The sequence below is a fragment of the Gracilinanus agilis genome, chromosome 2, assembly GCF_016433145.1.
Source record: "Gracilinanus agilis isolate LMUSP501 chromosome 2, AgileGrace, whole genome shotgun sequence".
NCBI lineage: Eukaryota > Metazoa > Chordata > Mammalia > Didelphimorphia > Didelphidae > Gracilinanus > Gracilinanus agilis.
In genome coordinates, this window is record NC_058131.1 from 673895764 (window position 1) to 673921523 (window position 25760).

At 45.8% G+C, this 25760-nt stretch overlaps 1 protein-coding gene across 1 annotated transcript in view; it reads right to left on the reverse strand.

The window, feature by feature from the left end:
• The window catches only part of UNC5B (unc-5 netrin receptor B), a 76629-nt gene that overhangs the window by 29178 nt on the left and 21691 nt on the right, over nt 1-25760 (reverse strand). Inside the window, exons 3-6 of the mRNA XM_044660247.1 lie at nt 11371-11592; nt 2588-2731; nt 1684-1787; nt 1221-1231 (exon numbers count right to left, since the gene is read on the reverse strand). Coding sequence (XP_044516182.1) covers nt 1221-1231; nt 1684-1787; nt 2588-2731; nt 11371-11592 — 481 coding nt within the window. The remainder of the gene's footprint in view (nt 1-1220; nt 1232-1683; nt 1788-2587; nt 2732-11370; nt 11593-25760) is intronic.

Sequence of the window (25760 nt, forward strand, 5' to 3'; positions counted from 1 at the left end):
GGAAGGAAGGAAGGAAGGAGAGAGGGAAGGAAGGAAGGAAGGAAGCAAGAGCATTGGACTTGGAAGCAAGAAAGACCTTGGTGTGAATTCTGCCTCTGACATTAGCCACTTGGGTGGTATGAGCAAAGCCTTATTATTTCAGGATTCTCATCAATGAAATGGGGATATTAATATGTACTGTACTTACATCAACGGGTTGTTATGAGGCTCAAATGTCAGCATATACAAAAATGCTCGCCAACCTCAAAAAGATTGTAAACAGCAGTGACTGCCCCAACCACATCCTGACTGGGATGGAAGTCTGTATGTACAGCCTGTGTGCAAACAGGCCCAACCCTAAGGACCCTTAGATGAACTCAGCAGGCATGGACAGATGTGGAGGTGAGGGAGGATGAGAAAGCAGAGCAATAGCCCCATCATCCAAAATAAACATTTGGGCCCAATAGCAGCTGAGAGTCTCTGTACAAGCCCATCCATCCATCACGCCCTGGTCCATCTGTGCCGTCAGTGCTAACGGCTGTTGTCGCCTTGCTGGAATTTTACCAGGCCCTGCTTGGGTCTCAGCAGAGCAGACTAAGGATTGAGGCTGCAAGAGATGCTCTGAAGTAGAGTCCAACAAAGGGAAAATTCATCAGAGTGTTCTCCAAAGAAACCTTACTTAGGGGGATGCCATGAAGGGAGACAGGAACCAAGGGGGAAGACAATGGAGGGAACTGGAGGTGGGAAAAATTGGATGATTCTGGGATGGTGTTATACTCAATTTCTGGAAGTCTTTCCTTTTACTCCTTCCTTCCTTCCTTCCTTCCTTCCTTCCTTCCTTCCTTCCCTGTGCTAATCTCTCTCATCTCCCACAATTTCATCAGGATAGGGAGTTTCCATGAGTGAAGATCAGCACTTTTCTCTACGACTTGGCATTGCCTGAGGCACCAACAGGATCACACCACCAGCATGCCAGAGGGAGGATGGGGACAGAGTCCTTCCTGAATCCAAGCTAGTTCCTTCTCCCTCTCAAGGAACTATTCCTTTCATGTTTACTCAAGACCTGGACCTATTAGCAGAAAAGGCTGACACATCAGAGACCTGAGGAATGAATGACTTTTGGGGACATGATCAATGAAAGCTGAGACTAGAACTCAGGCCACTAAATTTTACTTGACACGGGGATCTCAAAGTGCTTTGCTTCAAATCCCTGTTGGCTGCCTCCTTTAGGCCTGAATTACAACTTTAGAACCTAAAGTACAAAGATAGGAGGAAGTGATGTCATCAGTGCCAGCTTGGAGAAAGGGCCAGAGCAGGGTGAAAGCTGCTCTCTCTCCAACTCCAGGGGAAGGTGGGATTCCTGGAGGCTTCATTAGGGAAGGAAAAGATGAGACAACGGAGAAGGGTTCTCAGGGTCACATATGTCTAAAATCAGCTCACGGGAATATGAATTTAAGATTTGGAAGGGGCCTTAGAAGCCATTTAGTCCAACCCTCTCCTTTGACAGATGAGGAAACTGAGGTCAAGAGATTTTAAGTGACTTGCCCAAGGTCAGATGGGAAGTGAACATCAACCATGGGCTCTAACTTCAGAACCAGTGGGCTGGACACTGTCCAAAGCTCTCCACTATTTTGGTTCTGAAGCTGGCAGGGAGCTCCCGAGGCCAGTGACTCTTCTCTGATAGCCAGCAGACACACCACTCACCTCTGCGATGGGGACCCCCTCAGGGGGACGGCACTGCAAGAGAACCTCGTGCTCCAGGGGCACCTCCTTCCCCAGAGGCTCCTGGTCAAAGTTCTTCCGTAGGTCTGGGAGAGAAGAGAACACCAAGTTAGCATCCTGAGTGAGGGCAGCTGCCTCTGCCCCTTCCCTTATCCCAGGGACTGCCTCCCCTAGACAAAGCCCCCTTTCCTAGCTGGATGGTACTCAGCCCCAGAGGGACTCCAGCTTTCTCCTTTTACCACTAGATGGCAGCAAACTCCCTGGGAAGAGATGGCCACATGGCCAACCCAAGCTGTCCTTGTTGGGAAAACTCTTTGGATCCTTGGGAATGCGGGTAGCTGGGCTCTGGACAGTGGAGGAAACATGCAGCTGGGACCCAGAAGGACCATCGCATACAAATGTCATCATGATCGGCAGCTTCTGAGAAAGTGGGCTCAGGCAGGACTCGTCTCCTGGGCATTGAAGCCCACAGCCAGTGGGGTCTAAAACTGGGAGAGCCAATCCTGTTGGCCTTTGTCTGAGAGTTAAGGGGTCAGGGAACAACCACAGGGGGAATCCCTGGCCATTCTGCCCTTTGACTGGCCAGCACAGATCCCCCCAAGGTCTTGGTTGGAAGCAGATTTAAAGTTAAAAGCAACTTTAGATTCTTTCTTGGCCAACATCCTCACTTTACACAACAGGAAACTGAGGCAAGCAGAAGTTAAGTATTTTAGCCAGGGCCAGACAGCTAGTAAATGTCAGAGGCTAGCGTGCAATCCAGAGAGAGTGGACAACGGATGCCAGAGATGCTGCCTTGTAGTATGGTATAATATGATTGCTTTCTCCACATCACACAGAGAGAAGAGGGGGTCAGGGAGCTTGTGCACAAGGATGGGGAGATACCCACAAGCGATACGGACGTAGGCTCGGCGGCTCTTGGTGGTGCCGGCCGAGCTCCAAGCCACACACTGGCACCAGTAATCTTCCAGCCCGAACAACTCCTCCACCTGCTGCCGGGACACCTCGATTTGTACCTCCCGCACCAACAGACCTGTGAAGAGAGAAACGTGGATCAGGCTGTGATCTTAAGGACATGATCTAGGGAAACTGAAACCAGAGGAAGTAAAGTGGGCAGAGCAAAAGAACGCACTGCCAAGGCCCAACGGTGCCAAGTAATCAACAATCAACCAAGAGGGAAATACTAAGCATGATCAACTTAAGCTGTCCTTGTTGGGAAACTCTTTGGATTCAGGGGAATGAGGGTTGGAAATAAGCAGCTTGGTCCCAGAAGGACCATGGCATACAAGTGTCACAGTGATTGGCAGGTTCTGAGAAAGTGGGCTCAGGCAGGACTCAGCCCCACAGGCAGGCGCTGTGCTAAATATCAGGGGGAAACAAAGACCCAAACCGAAAGAATCTAGCTTACATTCTACAGGGGGAGATAGCATGTACCCTGATAAGTATACGTGATTATAAACAAAATATTACTAATAATCAGAGGACTGGGAAAGCCTTCACATGGAAGGTGATTTTCAAGGTAAGCTTTGAAGGAAACTAGGGACCCTTCGAAGCCAAGATGAGGAAGGAGTGCATTCCAGGCATGGGAGAGAGCACAGAGGTGGAAGATGGAATGATCACGGAACCATAGATCCATGCCCTCTTAGAATCATAGAATCTCACAATTACTTTGCTGCTTTTTGGAGTTTTTATTTCTAAAGCATCTTTAAGTTCCAAGGGACCTTTAGCCTGGATAGGAATCTCCTGCCTCAACAATAGTGGCTTATCTTCTGTTTGAACACCTGTAGCAACAATGAGGAGTCCATGACTTAGGGCCGGTGAGCCTAGCTCACCGCCCTGCTGGACAGCTCCAGTTGAAGTGATGTTGGTCAAGTTATGATGTCTATCCTTGTGCAACAGTTCAGCCCAGCCCTCTGGTGACACAGATTACAATCGATGGATCGTTGGTAGTATGTTGTAGCTGAAAACCCACTGGGTCTAAAGTCATGGAGTTTGGATTCAAGCTACTTTATCTCTCTTGGCCAGTGATTCACAAAATGGGCGCTACCGCCCCCTGGTGGGTGCTGCAGCGATCCAGTGGGGCGGTGATGGCCACACTTTTTTTGTATTACATTCTATTCTGAGTTCAATAAATAGTTTCATAATTTCCAGGGGGTGCTAAGTAATATTTTTTCTGGAAAGGGGATGGTAGGCTAAAAAAGTTTGGGAACCACTGGTCTAGACTCTTGTTTCCTCAAAACCTGTTAAATATGGAGGTTGGATTAAACGGGCAGGTTTCACAATGTGTTCTGGGACCTTACCACCAAGATCCTTTTAGGGCATCTCCAAGACCCCCTTCAGGTGGTCTATGACATCAAAACGATTTTATATTATATATTTATATTAATAATATTATTAATTAGTAACAAATTAATAATATTATATATTAACATAAAATTTTATAATAACACTAAGAGGTTTTAATGTTGAATAGAATCAAATAACTACTAATAGATACAATGCACATAAACAAACCTTTGGTGGGGGAGTGGTTTGCAATCATTTTTAAGAGTGTAAAGGATTCCTTGAGACTTATGAGAAAGGAAGGAATAGAGAAATTCTAATGTCCCTTCTAGCTCTAAACCTGTGGCTCCCATTAGATCCCAGTTTTCCTTCCAGTTCCAGATCCGTCCTCTGTTGGAAGTTTAGAAGGGTACTTCAAAGGTCAGTTAGTTCATTCTGCCCATTTCACAGAGGAAGAAACTAAGTCCCTGAAAAGAGAAATTACTTTCCTGAGAAGAAACTGGGAGTCAAGTCAAGCCCAAGCCTCTCCTGACTTCAACTCCTGGACTCTCAGTTTCACTGAACCAAATCCGCTCCCTATTGTAGGTAAGAGCCCTTAAAATACATAGAGGGGCAAGGCTTATGGATGCAGGAATGTCCCTTTAATTCTCTCCTTTTCCAGGCTAAACATGCCCAGACTTAGTCTATCCCTTTGACTCTCTGTCTGCTCCCCTTCCCCCAACAACTCTTTGATAAGGGTTCAGAGAACATAAGCCTCTTCTCGGGGCTGAGTCAGGAGTCAGCATGTTCAGGGATTGGAGCTGGGCGCAGGGGCCCCTGCCTAGGAGACAGAAGCCCCTTGAGATCTCTGAGCTCTCTGGTCTTTGTGGTAGCTGATGGGCTCAGGGGACCCCAATCTTCTTGGAGAAAAGCCCCCTGCATGCCTTTCCCCAGATGTTCGCCTCTGCAGAGCCCTTTGCACTCCATTCAGGAGTTAATCCTCCTCAGGCTTTCAGGCTTGGGGCGGAGTGTTGTGAGGAAGGGCATAGAGCAAAGGAATAGAAATGAAAGCAGGTGCAAGGAAAGCCTGGCATCTACTCTTCCACCATGGATTGGCCTGTCAAGGACACCGACGGGCTGCAGCGTGTTCAGAGGACAGAAGAGAGACGAAATGAGAAACCCGGGTGGAGGAGGTCTGAAGAAGCAAAGGCTTGGCAGAGAACAAGGTAGCTGTTCTGAAGGACTGTCATGGAGAAGAGATTTTAGACTTGCTCTGCTTGGCCCCAGGTGACAGAGGCACTTACAGTGGGTGCAAGTTTCAGGGAAGTAGGTTTAAGCTTATTATGGGGAAAAACTTGTTTGCAAGAGGAGCTGTCCAAAAGGGGAAAATGGGTCACCTGGGGAGGTAGTGAGTTGCCCATCACTAGTGATCTTCACACTAACTTGGCTGCTTGGCAAGGATGTTGTATAGGGCACTGCTGCTGGGTGGTCCCTAGACGGTCATTTTGTGGAGAACTCCTGGGGACCTTCTCCCTTATCTTGCTAATTCCTCTGTGCAGCCTCCGTGGAGACTATTCCAGTCTACACTGATTTCCTCCCTTCTCTGAACTTCCATCATTCTTTCCTTCTCAGCAGTGGTTCTCAAACTTTTTTGCCCTACCGCCCGCCCCCTTTCCAGAAAAAAATATGACTTAGCCCCCTGGAAATTAATTTTTTTTTAATTTAATAGCAACTAATAGGAAAGATAAATGCACCTGTGGCCATCACTGCCTCCCTGGATTGCTGCAGCACCCACCAGGGGGCGGTGGCGCCCACTTTGGGAATCATTGATATACAGTCTAAGATTATTCAGATTATGAGTGAATGTTATCCCAGAGACTAGAGCATAAGCACCCTGAGGGCAGCAATGTGCCTTTTCCTCTCAAAAACTCCCCAGGCATACAGAAAGTGTCCAATAAATGCTTGTTGAAGTTTTCATGTTGTTTAGTCATTTCATGCATGCCCCACTCTTTGTGACCTTGTTTGGGGTCTTCTCAGCAAAGATACTGGAGTGTTTTGCCTTTTCCTTCTCCAGCTCATTTTACAGAGGAGGAAACTGAGGCAAACAAGGTTAAATTGGTCACCCAGGATCAGATTTGAACTCAAGCCTTCCTGACTCCAGGTCAGGTACTCCATCAATTAACTGTACCACCTAGCTGTCCATCATGTTATTACTTCTCTGGGGTGAAGGAGGCTGCCATATTGGGAGATCCCAGTGATGAGGGTGGGATGAGAGGGGCATAATAATAATAATAAAAGAAGGTCTGATTATCTCATTTGATCACAGGGCTGGAAGAGGGTGGTAGAGAACATCTAGTCGGTCTTTTCATAGAGATAGAAATTGGGATCTGGAAGGGGGGAAGTGACTTGGCTAAGGTAGTAAACGGATCTATGGCAGAGCAGGGATTTGAACCAAGGTCTTCTAAATCCACAGACAGTGATTTTTCCACTGTGTATTATGCCTGTGAGTGTCTCACCCAGGGCTATCCAGAGTAAGGAGTAGCATCCAGGTTTCCCATTTCTTAGGCTAAAGTTCCAGCCTCTCCAAAACTTGGGGTCTGTCGGTCTAGACAACAATCTCAGCTATCCTCGGGAATCCTGCTCTAAAGCCCATCCCTAGAAGGGTGATGCTGGCCTGGGTCCCTCTGCTTCCTACTCTACTCCCACAGACTGGTATAAATTTCTAGGAGGGGCCCAGAGCCACTGATATGGCCCAAGGGATCCAGAGCTGCCAATTCTCGGCAAGACATATCTCTTGGGATTCTGGCAAGGGGCTTAAGGTTTCTTAAAGGCTGAGATGCCAAGAAGTGAGGGCAGGTGCTTCACCCTGCCCCACTGGCGTGGGTGTGGTGGGCAGGGCCAGGACCCATTGTTCCCATGCTAATGAAGACAGCTGTGTCCCAATTTCCAGGACACTCTAAGGCCTCTTGTTGTTGTTGATGCATCTAGGAGAGATGGGAGCAGTGTTTGTATTACTAATGATTGCACTATTACCAATCCTCACCAACAGTGTACAGGAAGCCAGGACACGCTCTGTCCTAATGACCTATAAAATATGGAGCTGTCAGGAGGATGAAAGAGAAACAGCATCATGGAAGGAGAATGGGGAGGAGGGACAGAGGAAGAAATAGGAGAGAGAAGAGAAGAAAGGGACACAGAGAGAAGGAAGAAAGGAATGCTGGGAGAAAAAGAGGAAGAGAGGATGGAGAGGGGTTTGAGGAAGGGAGAGAACCAACCCTGAGCAGGAATGCCCTCTCCAATATCACTGACAAATATTGATGTTCAGTCCTTTTTCAGTTATGTCTGACTCTTTGGGAGCCCATTTGGGATTTTCTTCCAGCAAAGATAATGGAACAGTTTGTCATTTTCCTTCTCCAACTCATTTTACAGATGAGGAAACTGAGGTAAAAAGAGTCAAGTGACTTGCTTGGGGTCATCTGCTTAGTAAGTGTCTGAGCCTGGATCTGAACTTGGGACTTCCTACCTCCAGGCCTGATATTCTAACCACTGCACCACCTCACTGCCCTACGAGGCAATACAACCTCCAACTGAGAACCTAGAGTGATGGGCAGCCACTCTCTCCAGAAGCAACCTGTCCCACTTTTGGGGCAGCTTTAGATGTCTGGATAGCTTTCCTCCTTATTGAACTGAAATCTGCCTCTCTAAAACTTCTCACCTTTATTTCTAGTTCTGTCCTCTGGGGCAGAACAAGGCTAACTTCTGCCACCAGAGTCCTTCCGCTATTCCAAATGTCTGAAAACAGCTCTCTCCCAGATGTGAATCACAGAAGCTCTGAGCTGGAAAGAACCAATGGGAATCCTCTCTACAGCAGCCTCGCCATGTCTTCCAGTGAAGGAAGCCGGCTGGGGGTGATGTCAGGGGCCCAAAGAGAGGTTTAGCTGATGAATCTTTGCCAGTAAGGTCAGAGAGGGGGTTGAGTCTAGCTTGAGTCCAGATAAGGAAGCCTTTCCTCCCATGTCCCCCTCTCTTATGGGGCTGTCTTAGAATTAAAACTAAGACAGAAGGTAGGAGTTTTTGTTTTTTTTTAAAAAGGATCCTTAGAGGACATCTTAGTCCAACTCCCCATTTTAAAGATGAGGGAATGGTGGAAACAGAGAAGTAAAGTCACCTGCCCAACACTGGACAGGTGAGACTTGAGTCTAAGTCAGCTGATGCCAGGCCCAGAACTCTTTTTCCCATACTTACCCCACTGGCATAGATACCCCCGAAGGAACCTTGCATTAGCAAAGTGGACATGCTGGACTAGACAATCTCCAAGCTCCAGTCCTAAAGTAATTTGTGATCCAAAAGATTAGCTACTCCAACCATCCTCATGTTCGGCCAATCAGTCAATCGACAAATATTTATAAAGAACCTACTGTGTGCCAGGCACTGCGCTAAGGACTGGGGATACCAAGAAAGAAAAAGGACAAGTCTCTGCCCTCCAGGAGCTTACAGTCTAATGGGAGAGAAAACACCCAAACACAATGTACGAAGAAGTCTCAGAGAGGGCACGTGGGAGAAGTCACTCGAATTAAGTTCAGTGGGTTTAAGAATTAAGTTCAGTGAGAGGAATTAATATGCCACAGTTACAGAGCAAATGTTGGAACTGTAGTGAGTCATCGAATCACAGTGTTTCCGAGCTGGAAGGGAACTTGGAAATCATTTAGTCGGATGCCATCACTTTGATGGCTGAGCGGGAATGATGCATCCGAGCACAAAAATCAGGACAGATATGGAGACTGGAATTTCTGAGGTTGAGGTGAGCCCTCTTGCCTCTGTCTCTCTGTAATCACTTTCTGATCACGGCTCTAAAACTTTCCAGTGTGTGTATCAAGGCAATTTCTGATTAGAAGAGATGAGAGAAGGAAGTGTCCTCCCAGGTTATCGAGGCTCATAAACTGAGGAGCTGAAAGGATGCTAGAGATCACTTAATCCAAGTTTTCCATTTTACAGATGAGCAAACTGAGGCCCAGAGATTAAGCAGTTTATCCAAGGTCACAAAGGTACTGAATTCAGAGGAAAATGAAGCTGAGGTTCAAACTCAGGTTCTCCAACTTCAAATCCTAACTTTATCTGCAATGCCTGCCTCCAATTAGCACAACTCTCTCTGGAAGCAGGACCTTCTTCTATGACTCATCTGTCCTATAATCATCCAGCATCTGCTTGAACACCTCAGTAACAGGGAGCTCACTCACTACCCTGAGGTAACCAATTCCATTTCAGGATAGCTTTTATCCTTAGGAAATTCTTCTTCAGATTATGCCAAAATCTTTCCTCCTTATAACTTTCATCTGTTAGTCCTGGTTCTGCCCTTGGAGACCAAGGAGAGAAAAATCAAACCCTTCAAAACGCTTAAAGACTACAATCATCTCTTCCCTTGTCTAGGTTCAGCATTCCTGGTTCCTTCAATGGACCCTCTCGTGACATGGATTTGAATCCCCCTCACCATCCTCTAGACCAGTGTTGGCGAAGATGTGGCACGAGTGCCCCGGCATGCTGGAGGGGACTACTCCATTCTCCCTGCCCACCATGCCTGAGGATAATTTTCTCATGTCCTGCCCCTCTGTCCAGCTGCCCGATGTGAGTACTTCCTCCTTCTGCTGTCTGGGGTGATTTGGGGGGCTCACAAGTAGGTGCAGTTTGGGCATGCAGGCTCTAAAAAGGTTTGCCAATGCTGCTCCAGACTGTTCTAGAATCTCAGTAATTAGGTACAACTTGGTATCATTGAGAGGGGTATAGATTCCACTGGCATAGAGTGAGACCCAGCCATGCCCTATCAAACTCTGTGATTCTCTTTGATAAATCCCCCATGAAGGAATTTACTCTCATGTGTCTCTCATATGTTGGCTATTCTCCAGTTCCTCTTATGGTTCATGAATATCACTGCTACATGGATGCTCTTGTGAGACATACAGAAGAGAGATGCCTGGACTGAGGAGTTAGAAAGACCTAAGCTCGAAGCAAGGCTTGGACATTAACTGTGGGCCCTTCTTGGCCAAGTCACTTAGCCTCTCGCCTTAGTTTCATCAGCTATAAAATGGGGATGATAATAGCATTTCATAGCATTGTTGTATAGACCAAATGGAATAATGTATATCAAAATTTTATAAGCTGGGGCAGCTAAGTGGCTGAGTGGATAGAGAGCCAGGCACGGAGAAGAGAAGTCCTAGGTTCGAATCTGACCTTGGACACTTCCTAGTGATGTGACCCTGCTAATTTGCCTAGCCCTGACCACTCTTCTGCCTTAGAATCAATACTCAGTACTGATTCTAAAATGGAAGGCAAGGTTTATTTTTTAAAAAAATTAAAAAACCAACAAAATTTTAAGCCTTATAGTACCCAGGAATATATGAGCTTTTATAATCCTCTGTTCTTTCTATTACTTGGCACAGCTCCTCTTCTAGTCATATATGCTATTGAAGACATCCCTCATAAAATATGGTACCCAGAACAACAGCAGCAACAGCCACCACCACAATACTCCAAATGTTTTCCTTAGAGCAGAGATAGCAAGATCATCATCTCCCTTGTTCTAGGTACCATCACACAATTAATCAGCCAATATGCACAGATTAAGTACCCATGTTGTGCCAGGTGATACGAAGTCAAAAATTAAACCAGCCCTGCCCTTAAAAAGCATACAGTCATACAGTCTATCAACACATTTCTCTTTTGGCTGCTACATCACATCATTTACTCATGTTGGCCTGGTAGTCCTTAAAAATGTCGAGTTCTTTCTCATATCTCTATTTCTCATCTCTCTCTCTTTCTCCCTTTCCCCTCACCTCCATCCTTCTCTCTCCTCTCTCTGTCTCTGTCTGTCTCTGTCTCTCTCTCTCGGTTTCTCTCCTTTCCCTCCCTCCCTCCCTCTCTAATTGTCTCTGTCTTTCTCCTCTCCCTCCCTCTGTCTGTCCGTCTCTGTCTCTCCTTTCCTCCCTCTGTCTCTCTGTCTCTGTCTCAGTCTCTGTCTGTCTTTCTCTGTTTCTGTCTCTCTCTCTCTCCTTTCCTCCCTCTGTCTCTCTGTCTCTGTCTCAGTCTCTGTCTGTCTCTCTCTCTGTCTGTCTCTCTGTCTCTGTCTCTTTTCCTCCCTCTTTCTCTCTGTCTCTTGGATCTTGTTCCAAAGATCTTTTTCAGGTTACAGTATGATTCTGTGATCAACCTATTAGACGTCACATGGCACAGGGATGCCACCATACCAGGGTCTCACCCTGCAAAAGGATCAGCTGTGTGAAGGCAGGACGATGGCCCCTCCTGGCTTGGGGTGATTTTTTATATGCTCTCGATTTCCTTTACAGTAAAAGTAAAAGTGAGGTGATCATTATGGGTAGGAAGGGAAATGGGGCGAGAGAGGGGGAGGTGGGCCCTCACCAGTGACTTCATCCAGGCTCTCCTTGGTGAGGTGGTCGTTCTGGTTGACCCACTCGCCATTGCACTTGAAGTAGATTTGGGTGGCCGGGTTGGCTCGGCACAGTAGTTCCACAGGCTTGTTCTTCACGATGTAGGCATCTTGGGGCTCCTGCAGGAAGTGGGGCAGGGGCTCAGCAGGGGCAGATGGGAAGGAATCTGGCAGGATTTCACCATACTCAATTCCTGTGGATAGAAGAAGACAAGAAGGTCAGACTGTGAGTTCAGGTGGACAAATAAATCTCCCTTTCATCAGCATCTCCCACCCCCAGCGCATTGCCCAATTCACTGTCCTCCTGTGTATGACCCCATAACATCACTCTGAGGAAGAAGGTAAAGGAAGAAGTGACCCAGAGGTTTAATGATATTTTATAAGGGCAACTAGGTGGCTTAGTGGCTAGAAAGCCAGACCTTGAGGCAGGAATTCCTGGGTTCAATTTGGCTTGAGACACTTCCTAGCTGTGTGACCCTGGGCAAGTCACTTAACCCCTATTGCCTAGCCCTTACTGCTCTTGTGCCTTGGAACCGATACTTGGTATTGGTATCAATAAGGTACCAAGGTACCAAGAAGGTAAGGGTTTATTAAAAATAACAACAATAATATTTTATATCCATTTTACAGATGGGATACTAAGGCCCAGAAAAGTTTACAGCTCATTCAGTTCCACAATGAGTTGAGATGAAAACACAGCCGACCTGAAATGAAGAAGTCAGGGGCCTCGACTGTCTACAATCCCACATCCCTGAAGGTCCTTGGCATGTCTAAGGCTTCTCCCCCAAATCTCCCCCTACTTTCTCCCTGACTTCTCTCTCTGCTCCTAGCCTTAGTTCCCTCCCAGCTCTGATCTGCTTTCTAATTTATAACAGGCAGTGTGCCAGGGCACCAAGGCCAGCATGGGACTGAGGAGGAAGGCTCAAAGTAGGACACACTGAGCCCACTAGGCACAGCTGCCCTTCGCTGCCTCTCTTCCTTCTTGCCATCAGGGTCCACATAGATCAGGGCAGCCAGGCTGAAGGAAACCAAAAGGATGTGTTAGGGACTTTGAGGGCACTGAGGGTGTTCATGCTCCTTTCTCTAGTCCCCTCACCCTCTCTGTGCCCCTGGAAGCCAAAGGCAATTCCCTAGTCCCAACTCCTCTGAATTCCCAAAGTTTACTCGAGTGGGAAGTGATCAGCTGCCACTTCTTGTCCCCCAAGTCATTGAGGCTAGGCTACCTCCCAGAAGCCCTTTCAGGGACCTTCTACCTTAGCATGTTGCTTCTCCCCAAAGGTCAGTAGGGAAGCTAGACACTGAGTTTCTCTCTGGGAATTTCAGCTTCTGGATAGGTCTTTGGACCTAACTTCAGCAGCCCTGTCTTGTGGTTATACTCGAAACCACCCAGTCAGCCCCACTCATCTTCCATCATCAATCAGAGCCCCACCCAGGGCTCTTTTACTTTGGCCACGTTTTGAAGCCCTAAAAAGGTTACCATATCCTCTTTCAAGTGCTCCAGAACCATGTTTTAGAGGATCTGCTGTCCTAACATCTATCTCATTCCAAGCCCAGGCATTCTCTTTTACCTGGACCATTTCCTGACCCCATGGACCCATTTCTCCTACCCTCCCTCCTCTTTATCTTCTAACTGAAATCAAATCTTCACCATTGTTGCTTCTACAAAGGGCCTCTCACTTAAAAAAAATTAGGTTTATTTGTTTGTTTGTTACATAAACAAATGTACATACGTTAAAATTCTGTATCCCCAGGGTTTGCTGAAGCACCTTCCACTTAGTAAGTGATGAATAAAAAGGTCATTCATTCATTCGTCCATCCATTCATTGTAGAGAGCACTAACCTCACCATTGGTCCCAGTAATCCTGGGCTCAGAAAAATGAAAAGGAGTAAGTAAATAGATTTCTTAGCACTGACTCCAGAATGCAGCATCCCCAGCACCATTTTGTGAGTATTCGAATGGAGGTGGTTTCAAGAGAGATGAACCAGAAGCCCTCAGAAATTCCTTTGGCGACCCTTCTGGAGGCTCTGAAGCCTTCCCAGTAGCTCTCAGATTTGGTCTCAGATTTGAAACTTTACAGGTTTAGCACTAGTTCTCTAAATGATAGTCCAATGCTATTTCCAGGGAGGTGGCACCGTGGATAGAGTGCCAGGCCTGGAGTTAGTAAGTGTCTGAGGCTGGATTTAAACTCTGGAAGAGGAATCTTCCTATCTGTGTGAGCCCTGAGCAAGCTGTTTCACCCTATTGGCCTCAGTTTCCTTATCTGTAAAAAGAGTTGGAAAAGAAAATGGAAAGCTACTCTAGTATCTGTGCCAAGAAAACCCCAAATGGGGTGAGGAAAAGTCAGACGTGACTGAAAAATAACTGAACACACATTTCTATGATGACTCACTAGACCATCTTAATCACAGACCGTCAGAACTAGAAAGAGACGAAGAGGTCGTCGAATCCTATCCCAACTCCAGGTCCATTTTATAGACTGGAAGACGGAGTTCCCAAGAAGCCAACAGGTTGGCGGTGGCCCTTCCTGGTTACCCAATACCAGCTCTGTCCTAAAGTCCCTACTAAAGAAAGCCACGTGACAGGGACTTGCAGTCTCCTCTGGAATCATAAGTCCCATGAGAGGAGAGGCAGAAAAGGAAACAGAAAAGAAAGAAACCTAGAATGGGAGAAAGACCTTGATTGAGCAAGCGGGCTCCGGAGTAAAAAGGGAGGAGAAAAGGGGAAAAAACAGGCAGGCGAGGTCACTCGTTTAAAATCCATTTAGGAAAATTGACTTTCCATTTCCGCTCTAAGTCGGCAGGGAGAGAAGACAGCAGGAGGTTTGTCATAATCCATTAGCTGTTCTTTTGGAAACAATGAATTAAGCTGGGGGTCAGTCCTCTCTCTCCTCCCTGTACAGGGTCCAGCCCTCTCCTCCCTGCAATTTTCTCAGCATCCGTGTAATGATGCTGGGACCTGGAGCCCAGCCTTCACAGGGGACAGGGAAACAGGGTGCCAGCCATGCCTGGTGCCCCAAACTGCTAGTCTAGAGTCATCACTGGCTTGGAGGCAGGTGAATGGACTGGATGACCCCCTAGACATTGCCTTTTTAGTCTCTGAAGCCTCAGAGGCAGGGAGAGACCTTGGAGTTAGACATGGTAGAGGGGGCTACAGAGAAAAGTGGTGAGGCTGGACTTTAAGCCACCTTGGAATGCCTGGAATCAAGATGGACAGTCAGGGCTCAACCACAGGAAATGTAATTGATAGAGTGCCAGGCTTGGAATAGGGAGGTCCTGGGTTCAAATTTGTTCCCCACCCCCACCCCCAGGAGAAGGCAGGCTCCTTGAGAATAGGGACTCTCATTTTGTCTCTGGATCCAATGGCCAGCACACAGTAGACCTTTATCCAATGATTGTTCATCGGACTGACACCTCCTTCCTTGAACGCAAGGCCTCTCTTCTTTCATACAGGTATCCCCAGCATCTAGCGCAGCTTCTTATCCATAGCAGGTGCTTAACAAATGTTTGTTGACTGACTGACTGAATCCAATATCACTGTTAATTAAAAAGCAATCCCAAAGGCCACGCATAGATTACCAAGTTCTCCGGATTCAAAGCACAATCAAATGCTGCTGGTGCCCTCCTATGCCCATGCCAGAGAGGAGAAGACATCATCTCTGGATGAGAGCGAGAAGGTACTTTCAGGAATCGAAGGGAAGCCATTAGGAAGCTCGATGCACCTTTTATTCCCCAATTCCAGATGCGCCCATTGCCAGGCGCATGGTAGGTGATTAATAAATGCCTGTTGACTGACCGTCATCCCCTTCCTCAAAGTCAGAGACTACCCTACTAGAAGTTGATGACGGCAGCCAGGTGGTACAGTATCAAGCCTGGAGTTAGGGGGGACCTGGGTTCAAATCCACCCTCAGACACTTACTAGCTGTATGATCCTGGGCAAGTCACTTTATCCTGTTTGTCTCACATCCGGAAAATGAGCTGGAGGAGAAAACAGCAAAACCACTCCAGGATCTTTGCCAAGAACACCCCAAATGGGGTCACAAAGAATAGGACAGAATTGGGGGAAATGACCGAACAACGGTGTGTGAATGGAAAGGAGGACAGAAGAGCTTTGATGGCAGGAATGAACTGTTCCAGGATCCAATCCTCCAGACAGACCCGAATCTTCTCTTCCTAATATTAAGACGCTCAAGTGTCCCCGCACAAAATCAGAGGGGAGGGAGCGATGGATGGGTCCAGTTGTGCTTGACAGCACGTTCCAGAGATGGGAGAGGGGGGTGTTTCTTGCCTTCAAATGGTTCTTTCCACTATAGCAAGCTCTCCAAGGAAGCACGTATGGATGGGAACAGCCTAGATAGGATGGAAGACTCACTGAATGAGCAGAAGACATGGGATGGAGTCCCAGCTTTGTCATTCACCAGCTGGGTGACCCTCGACAAGTCCCTCATCTGCTAAATAAAAAGGAAGACCAGCTGCTCCCAGAGTCCTTCCCAGCTCTAACAATCGATGACAGTCTATCCATTCTGCCATATTGGCTCCCAGTCGCCTCTCTGCCAGAAGGTCCACAAGAGAACTCTGCCATGGAAGATCTCTGCTATCCCACGTCCCCCCTTCCCCTCCCAGAGCTCACCTACTTCAACCCAGGTGCTCCTGGCCCCAGGAATATTTGAGATCAAGAATTCATCAGTTAACTAAGCTCAGGAGACCAGGGATTTGGGAATTGGAAAAGACCTCGGAGGTCATCCAGTTTAAGCCCCTCACACAGGTAGCAAGTAGCAGCGCCAAGATTTGAACCCTGGCCCTCTAGCTTCAAAGTAAGCACTCTTTCCACTGCACCATGATTTGCTCGCTGGTGGGGAATCCCAAGGCCAGAACCCAGACCTTCTTTTTCAGATCAGGAGAAAGTTGGGCAGGCACAGCCAGCCCGGAGAGCTTATTCTTAGGCTAGAGTGGGATCGAGTTGGGATCAATATTGGAGAACAGCCTCCCAGAACCAGTTTTTTTGGAGGGGTCTCTGTGCCCTCTTTATGGAAGAAGGCCACCAAATTAAGGAGCCCTTGAACTAGGGCAGCAGCAAATCCAGAGGGAAAGTTGGAAGTGCCAAGTGGGCATGTGGGTAGCAAAGGAATGCCCTTGACCTGTCCCCTCTATCCCCAGTCAACTCAGATCTGAGCCCCCCCAAACACAGCTCCCTCAACTTCTGAACCCTATTTCCTGTCTCTACTGTCTCCCTCTCCTCTCCAGTTGTCCCTATAGCCGCCCTACGGTAATAGCGGTCCGTGTACTTTGTGGTATGTGCCCCTCTTTATGCCTGTTTTACAACCCTAATGTGGGGCTCATTTATAAAGCCGGCCTGAGTCTGAAGAACATTCACATTAGAAATCCATTAGCTCAAGCAAGCTACAGTCTGGCAGCCACCTCCTCCCCTCCCTGATCAGCCAGTCACCCTCCCTCTCCACCAAGTTATCTCCAGGCCTCTCTCAGATACAGCTGAGGAGAATTTTCTAAAGATGACGAGTACTCCCAGAGAGAGTCCCCCTGGCCTCCGTGGCATGGTGGGTCTAACGCTAGTGCTTTCCTCTTTGCCATGGTTTCAGTGTTTGGATTCTTTAATCTGGCTCCCTTCCTCAAGAGCTGTCTTCACCCCCATCCTAGACCTTTCTGCTCCTAGTCACTCATCCACACTCACTTGAACCCTCGATAGGTGATAGTAAAAGATGCCCTCTGGAGTCGTGAGTCTTAGAAGGCCTGGGCAGACATCAGGTCCAGGCTCTGCCACTAACATGACTGACAATTCTCCTCTCTGAGCCTCAGTGTCTTCATTCGTAAAACAGAAACTAGAGGCCTTTAAAGTCCCTCTCATATGTGTTCACTAAGATTCAATGATGGTGTGACTTCCTGTTGTTCAGCCATTTCAGTTGTGCCTGACTCTCCATGATCCCATTTGGGGTTTTCTTGGCCAAGATCCTAGAATGGTTAGTCATTTCCTTCTCCAGCTCATTTACAGATAAGGGAACTGAGGCCATCAGGGTCAAGTGACTGACCCAGGATCACACAACTAGTAAGTATTAGAGACTAGATTTGAAGTCTTGATGATAACTCATTCCAAGTCCAGGGCTCTAACTATTGTGCCACTAACTATCCATGACTCTCCAGATAGTCTTTAAGGTCCTTCACAGATGCAAATCCTCAGATCCAAAGATGATGTGGCTTCCTACATGGTCCACATTTAAATTCTAGGATTTAATGACAACTTAGATAGATAACCTCTGTCAGAGGACTCAAAGGTCCCTTCCAGCCCTGGTTTCTTAGGCTTCTCCCATTTCTTCCCTCAGTGACTACAGATCATAAAATTTTAGAATTCAGATATAGCTTCGAAGAAATCTAGACCAACCCACTTATTTAACACAGAAAGAAAGTTGAGGTATACCCCAAGGGCAGTGACTTTTCCAAGGTCACAAATGTTATAAGTGGATCACAGGTGAGATCTGAATCAAAGACTTTTAATCTACTGCCCAGGACTCTTGTCATTTGTTTCAGAATTAGAAAGAATGGGTGCCAGAGGTCTTGTGTAGCACCCAAGCTAAGGCTGAAGTAGGTGACACCCCAACCCCCTTTACGGAAGGTGGGACCACCCTCTGTCATTCCCAAGGGCCAAATTTCTCAAAGGAAGACATCCTTGTTGTGGATTTTTTCTTCCTCCTTCCAGTCTCCAGCCAAAGATCAAGTAACTTAAGAAAGGTTGAGGCTGCTTTCTGCCAGGTTGTAGGTGGGCATCAGCTCACCTTCTCCTGGAATATGATAAGTTTTCTGACATTCATTTTTCATCCTTTACTCTGTCGCGTAAAAGTTCAATTGTGTCTATAGTTGCAAAATTTCAACAGGGAAATTATCAAGGGATAGCATAGCAGTATCCTGGAATCCACAAGATGGGGCAATTCTCTATGAAGGGGATGTTTTAGCTCTCTGGGTGATGCATCACACAAAAATGACTACAGTTAGATAAGAGGCAATATGGAGTACTATACGGTCATCATCATTGCAGTCACAGCAACAACGACAATAATAATAGCAGCATCTGATTGGGAGACAGAGACAGAGATCTGTTTTCTAGTCCAGCTCTGCTACTACTATTTGGCAATTGAAACCCCTGTTTTGGACCTCAGTTTCACCTCTGTAAAATAAGATTATGTGAGATGAATTCTAAAATTCTTCTCAGCTTTCACATTCTATAAATAACAAATTTTACATTTGTGGTAAGGAGAGGGCATTGATTACCCAGTGAAATACAGGCTTTCTACTTGGGGAGACCCATGAAGGCAGAAAAGTGGAGGCTCCGTTCGCTGCTAGCCTCAATCTAGGAGGAAGCTTAGGGCAGCGTCAAGAGCACTTGCTGCTAGGGTCAGGCGAATAACTCACCATCCTTGTGTCCTTGGCCAAGTCATCTAACTTTACTAGATTTCAATTGCCTCATGTAAATGAGGGAGTTAGACCAGAGGATGTCTGGGGTCCTTTCTCACTCAAGACTCAGGACTATCCATGGCTTATTTTCTTTCATTCTTGTCCATGTGATTGTAGAGGCTTTCCAAAGAGCACCTAACCCAAACCTACTTCTTTTAGCATTTAGTCGGTGATATTTATGTATAAGTTAGAAAATCTTGGACCCCTAAAACTACAGCTCCCAGCTTGCTTTTCCCTTTGCCCATGTTTGCATCTTCATGTGTTTGTTTATGTGTGCTGTAAACTCTTCCTCTTCCTCTTTTCTCTTGTGACTGGGCTGGGTTAGATAGCTTTCTTACTTTAGTTATTATTAATAAACTTTATCAAATAGAATACTTAGTTATTATATATTCATTTTAATCTTTACATTTACTACTACTACTACACTACTACTACTACTACTACTACTATACTACTACGCTCCTACTCCTACTCCTACTACTACACTACTACGCTCCTACTCCTACTCCTACTCCTACTATGCTGCTACTACTACTACTACTACTACACTACTACACTCCTACTCCTTCTCCTACTCCTACTCCTACTACTACACTACTCCTACTCCTACTCCTACTCCTACTCCTACTATGCTGCTACTACTACTACTACTACGCTACTACTACCACCACCACTACTACCACTACTACTACTACTACTACTACTACTACTACTACTACTACTACTACTATTACTACTACCACTACTGTTGCTACTACAAGCTGATATTTCTGTATTATGTCTGTTATGCCAGCACTGTGCTAACTGTTTTATAATTATTATCTTAAATGTTACTCCTGAGAACTTTGGGAGGTAGGTGCTGTTTATTATTACCCCCATTTTAGAGATGAGGAAGCCAAGGCAAATAGAGGATAAGTGACTTGCCCAGGGTCACATGGCTACAAAAGGATCTGAGGCCAGATTCCAGCTTAGGTCTTTTTGACTCTAGGGCTCTACTCATGTATCGTCTAGTTTCACAATGTTATCTTTTGATACAAAACGGACCCATTTCCTTTTCCATATATGGCCATGATGATATCTTTCAAGTTACTTCTTGCCTGTGTGTTATCTTTGGAAAATTTTTTACAGCCTACATATATCTAATGCATCTTTCCATTGCCCATTGGGTCACCTGAAATTAGTTGTTTTTTTTTTTTCCCTGTGATCATAGTATTCTATGATTTGCACCTAGGATCAGTGGTACAATGCTGTTAAATGATGGAATTTTATGTCAGGGGGGAGATCAGGATCCATGAAAACAATGACATTTCTCAAACAATCTAGCCTCCCCTGTTTCTCCTATTCACTTTTGGGGGCCTGTCCATCTGCACTGACTGTTTGAGGTATGGTTGCTGATGGAATAGCTGCATCTCAGAATCTGGGCAACATGCACTTTTCATCCACTTGGTTTTTCCTAGGTGTACTATGAGGTCAATCTCTCTTAAGAGGCTTTAGACCTCCCTGGAAAGGGCCTGTAGAATTAACATAAAGGGAAGCTGGTTGGTACAGTGGATAAATGCCCAGTCTGGAGGCAGAAAGACTTTTGCTTGGGGCAGCTGGGTAGCTCAGTGGATGGAGAGCCAGGCCTAGAGATGGGAAGTCCTGGGTTCAAATCTGACCTCAGACACTTCCCAGCTGTGTGACCCTGGGCAAGTCACTTGAACCCCATTGTCTACCCTTACCACTCTTCTGCCTCAGAACCAATACACAGTATTGACTCCAAGATGGAAGGTAAGGGTTATTAAAAAAAAAAAAAAGACTTTTTTTCCTGATTTCAAATTTGGCTTCAGACACTCTCTAGCTGTGTGACCCTAGGCAAGTCATTTAACCCTGTTTGTCTCAATTTTCTCATCTGTAAAAGGAGCTGAAGAAGGAAATGGCAAATCGCTCCAGTATCTCTGCCAAGAAATTCCCAAATGGGGTCAAGAAAAGCTGGACACGACTGAACAACAACACCACAACTTAAAGGAACTGAAGACTCCCATGGCAGAGGAGAGGCAGTGCCATGTAGACTATGGGAGCTGTTTCTGCAAAGGCACAGATTTCAGACAATAACTTGGAGGCTGGAGTGTGTGAAGGAGGAGAGTATGAAGTAAGTTTAAAAATGGGGGATGGGAGCCAGAGAGGTCAGGCTGAGGCATTTGTATTATATCCTTGAGGCAATAGGGAGCCATCAAACACCGTTGAGCAGGTCAGTGACTTGACCAGAACTTTGCTCTGGAAGTATGAATTAGCCGGTGGCCAGAAGAACTGGTGAAACCCTTCAACAGCACGTCCCCACTTTCTGTGCCCCATTTGATTGTCTCCGATACTCGGAGACTCAGGGAATGAAGTTCTCTCTGTGGTTGTATCTACCAAGGATTCTTTTATGATCTTAACATATTCATGGCAGACACCTTGTGGGAGAGAAATTGGTGAGGCTGCCTTTGGTTCTGCAGAATCAAATGCTTTTTTTGATCAACAAACAATAGACCCAGCAGGATCTTGACTTCCCTTCACCTCCCTGTCAATTGTGTGACTGCAAGACGTGGTCTGCTGTTGAGCATATCTGTTTATCCAGCATGTTCCCTCCTTTGGAAAACACACAATCATGTTGGGGGGAAATGTGAAGAGAAGAGAGAGAGACCAGGACAGAGAGGGTGTGCGTACCACACACACGTCCACGCCCAGCGCCATATACATACACACCCATGCCAATGACCCCAAGGTAGCCACACTGGAGACCCAGGACAGATGTGTGGCTAGCATAGAACACAGTGGGTCCTAATAAAAAATTCTAGGACAGCTGGGTGGCTCAGTAGATTGAAAGTCAGGCTTAGAGAAGGGAGGTCCTGGGTTCAAATCTGACCTCAGACACTTCCTAGCTGTGTGACCCTGGTCAAGTCACTTAATCCCCATTGCCTAGCCCTTACCACTCATCTGCCTTGGAACCATTACACAGTATTGGCTCTAAGACAGAAGGGTAGGGATTAAAAAGAAAAAAGATAGAAGTAAGGCTTTTTTTAAAAGTTATTCTTCTAATAGAAGCAATTGGACAAATCAAAGGAACCACCTAAAGGAACAAAAAACCTTCAAGGAAAGTTGGGAGCCAAAATGAGGAGGATGCCCTCCCCCTCCCCAAAGTCTGATGTGACCGAATTTAGGCAGACCACAAAGAAAATAGGAATATCTTCTAGCAATCCAAACCCATTTAAAAACAAACAAACAAACAACTTCAATTTAATTCAATTCAATGAGCAATTATTAGGCACCTACTAGATGTAAGCCTCTGCGCTGGACACTAGGGATGGAAAAAAAAAAACCAAGCAATGACTCCAAACCCAGTTCTGATCTCAAGTTGCTGCTCCCTAAAATTGAGGGCAGACCAAGAATAGATGGGGCTGCCTCAAGTGGGAGTAAATAGCCAGTCACTGCAGGTCTTTAAGCAAAGGTTCGAGGATCACTTGTCTGGGACATCAAAGAGGGGATTCTTAGCCAAATATAAGTTGGACTAAATGGGCGTCCCCTCTAACAATGAGATATTGTGACTTGCTGCCATCCTGGTCCCCCTCTCTATGCCAGACACTCAAAGAAGGAAGACATCATAATATTAACAAGAACTACAATTTATAGAATGCTTTACAGAGAGAAAGTAGGTGCTACTATTATGCCCGTTTTTCAAATGCGGAAGCTGAGGCCAGAGGGAGAGTAAGTGACTTGTCCAGGGTCACAGGGCTAGTAAGTATCTGAGATGGGATGTGGCCTTAGGTTTTCCTGACTCTAAGTCCAGACCTCTCTTTACTGTATCACCAAGCTGTCAGCATAGTGGGACTACTGGATAATCCTAATGCAAAGGGATTAGGGCATACAGGACACTATTTATATCTGCCTGGGGAGAGAATGGAGGATAGATCCAAGAAATTAAGAATTGGAAGGGACTTGCCTCAGAGGCCAGATAGTCTAACTCTTACTTGCTGCAACAAGGACCTCCTCTATCAAATTCCCAATGAGTGTTTCTCTAGCCTTAGCCTGGAGACCTCTAGTGATGGGGAGCTCACTACCTCTATTCCACTTTTGGTCAACTCTAAAAGCCTGAAAGATCCATCTCTTTACAATTTCTGCCCATTACTTCTACTTAAACCAAGCAGAATAAATCAAATTCTTCTTCCACATGACTGCCCTTCATGGACTAGAAGGCAGTCACCATGTTCCCCATTCCCCCCTCTCTGCCTCCTTTTCTCCCTCCCCAGTTCCTTCGATGAAGACTGATAGGACATGATCTTGAGGCATCGCCTATATAATTTATTTACATGGTGCTTTCGTGTTTACAAATCATTCCTCTCAGGACGACGTTGGGAGGTGGGGCTTCTATAAAGATTATTCCCATTTTAGAGATGAAGAAACTGAGGTTTCGAGAGGTCACTCTGTGACCTTCCCGGCTCGTCTATGATATCTGCGTGTTCCCAGCACATCTCCCTCTTTTCATGGACTATTTCTTAGAACCAAGGGAGGCAAGCTTGCTTATTTGTTTTATGCCATCATGTTTATGTGGCCCCTTCTTAATTGGAAAAAAAAATCCCAACCCATTTCCATTTTGTATTCTCTGAAAAACAACAGTAAAATGGATCACAGGGGAAAGAGGATCCGTTTCTGCTTGTATCTGAACCTTGGCTGGTCTCTGTCTATGGGTCAGCGGCCCTCAATAGAGAGGAAGTTCCCTCCCTTTGCACAATAGATGTGCTCTTGAAAAGTTATGGGTAAATAGGAGTTTTGTAAATCAAATCCTATTTGAAATGCGGCAGGGGAGCCAAGGATGAAAGGAACCCTATGGGGAATTCTTTGATCATTTGAAAAAAGTCTTTCAGCCAAGTAAGCAGCCAGACTCAATTTATCTATGGTACAGAGTTAGCTGTGGGGTACAGTGCATAGAAAAATGGGCCTGGAGCCAGGAGGACCTGAGTGCGAACGCTAGTTAGAGGGTACACCGGCTGGAGCCCTAGGTCTGTGGTCAGGAAGGCTGGAGTTCAAATCCAGCCAGCTGTATGACCCTGAGCAAGTCCCTTCCCTTCTGCTTCAGGTTCTACAACTATAAACAGGAATAATAATAGCACCTCCCAAACAGATTTGTGGTAAGGACCAAAGGAGATGACATGGATCAAATGCTTCTGAAACGTTAAAGAGCTATCTATGGGTCGTCTGTTGTTATTCATCCAAATTTTGTAAGAGAGACCCACGCTTCCTTGTCTTGGGTCTTGAGAAGGACTGGACACCCAGAGGCCATTGGGGGCTCCCATTTCTATTCCACAAGGGCTATCATCAGCCCTGAGCTTGGGTGGGTCCTCGAGAGGAAGGAAGAAGAGATGCTTGCCAATGGGCTCTCTGCCACTCCTGCTCCAGGGCAGAAGGGTTAGGGCTACACTCTCGGCCATGGCCTTTGGCTATAGGATCAGTGAGAAACAGGCTTGACCTGTTATTGGGAGCGAACTCAGTGTGGTTTAAAGAATACTGGCCCCAGTGTCAGGAAACTTCTGTTTTAATTACGTTTTCCTACTGCCCAGCTGTGAGACCCTGGACTAGTCATTTTATCTCTGGTTGAAGCGAATCAAAAGATCTGGAGACTCCTTGAACTGGGTCTGACTTTCCCAAGTCTTCAAAAAATAGAATGAGATTTAGAAGAAAAGAAAGGGAACCTTGTGAGTTTGTTTTCTAATCAACAGTGTGTGTGTGTTTTTATACATACATAAACATATGATCATCTTTCCAAGGGTTCAAACAGATGGCTGGTTCCCCAATTGCATAGGAATTGTGCTGGGAGAAAAAAAGGCAGTAACTGGATTTATTTATTAGATCTATGACCCTGAAATAAGATCTTGAAAGCAGCAGTTTCAGGAAAACAAAAGAAATTCCTCCTCTACACAAGTGGGGAAATCTCTTACAGATTTGTTGCCCCAAGAGGGCCAAAAATACAGTACAAGAAAATCATCGTGATCATTATTATTATTATTGTTGTTATTATGTTCTAAGGTGGTAGACTTATAATGGGCTATTAATTGAAATTAGGGCTGTTTTCTCAACTTTTAATGATCGTGCCAGGGAGGCCGCCCCTTCTGTACGCAAATTGGTCCCTCGGTGCCTACATAAAATAAAAGCATAAGAGCTTGCCTTTCTATAGCATTTTAAGGTTTTACAAATGTGCTATCTACGTCATCTTACTTGATCTTCACAATTCTGGGAGGTAGTGCCATTATTATCCCCATTTGACAGTCAAAGACATTGAGACTCAGAAAGACTAAGTCATTGCCCCAGGACTGCACAGCCAGCATGAATCTAAAGCTGAATTATAGAACTCAGAGTCTTAAGTTGCATGGGTCTTGGGTAGAGAGGCATAATATTGTTCCAATTCTATCTGTCCATTTATCTAAGAATGCTATTAGTCCATAGAATAGAATAGAGAAGAACATTTAGAGTCCAAGTACTGGATTCAAATCTCATGTCTATCATTTTCGTCATTATCTTAAGCAAGCCTTTTCTGCTTTCTCTTTCCTGATCTGTGGAATTAAGGGCTTAAAGTCTCATTTCAAAGCTGTATTAGGAGCTGAATCAAATTTATAATAAGAGCAATTTGCCAGCTGAAAAATGGTTGAGATATGAACAGGCAGTTCTCAAGAGAAGAAATCCGGCTATCTAGTCATATTAAAAATTCTCCAAAATAAGTAATAATATGAGAAATACAAATTAAAGCTGCCATGAAGTTTCACCTCATATCCATTACATTGATAAAATTGACAAAAAAGAGAGGGAGGAAGGAAGGAAGGAAGGAAGGAAGGAAGGAAGGAAGGAAGGAAGGAAGGAAGGAAGGAAGGAAGAAAGGAAGAAAAGAAGGAAG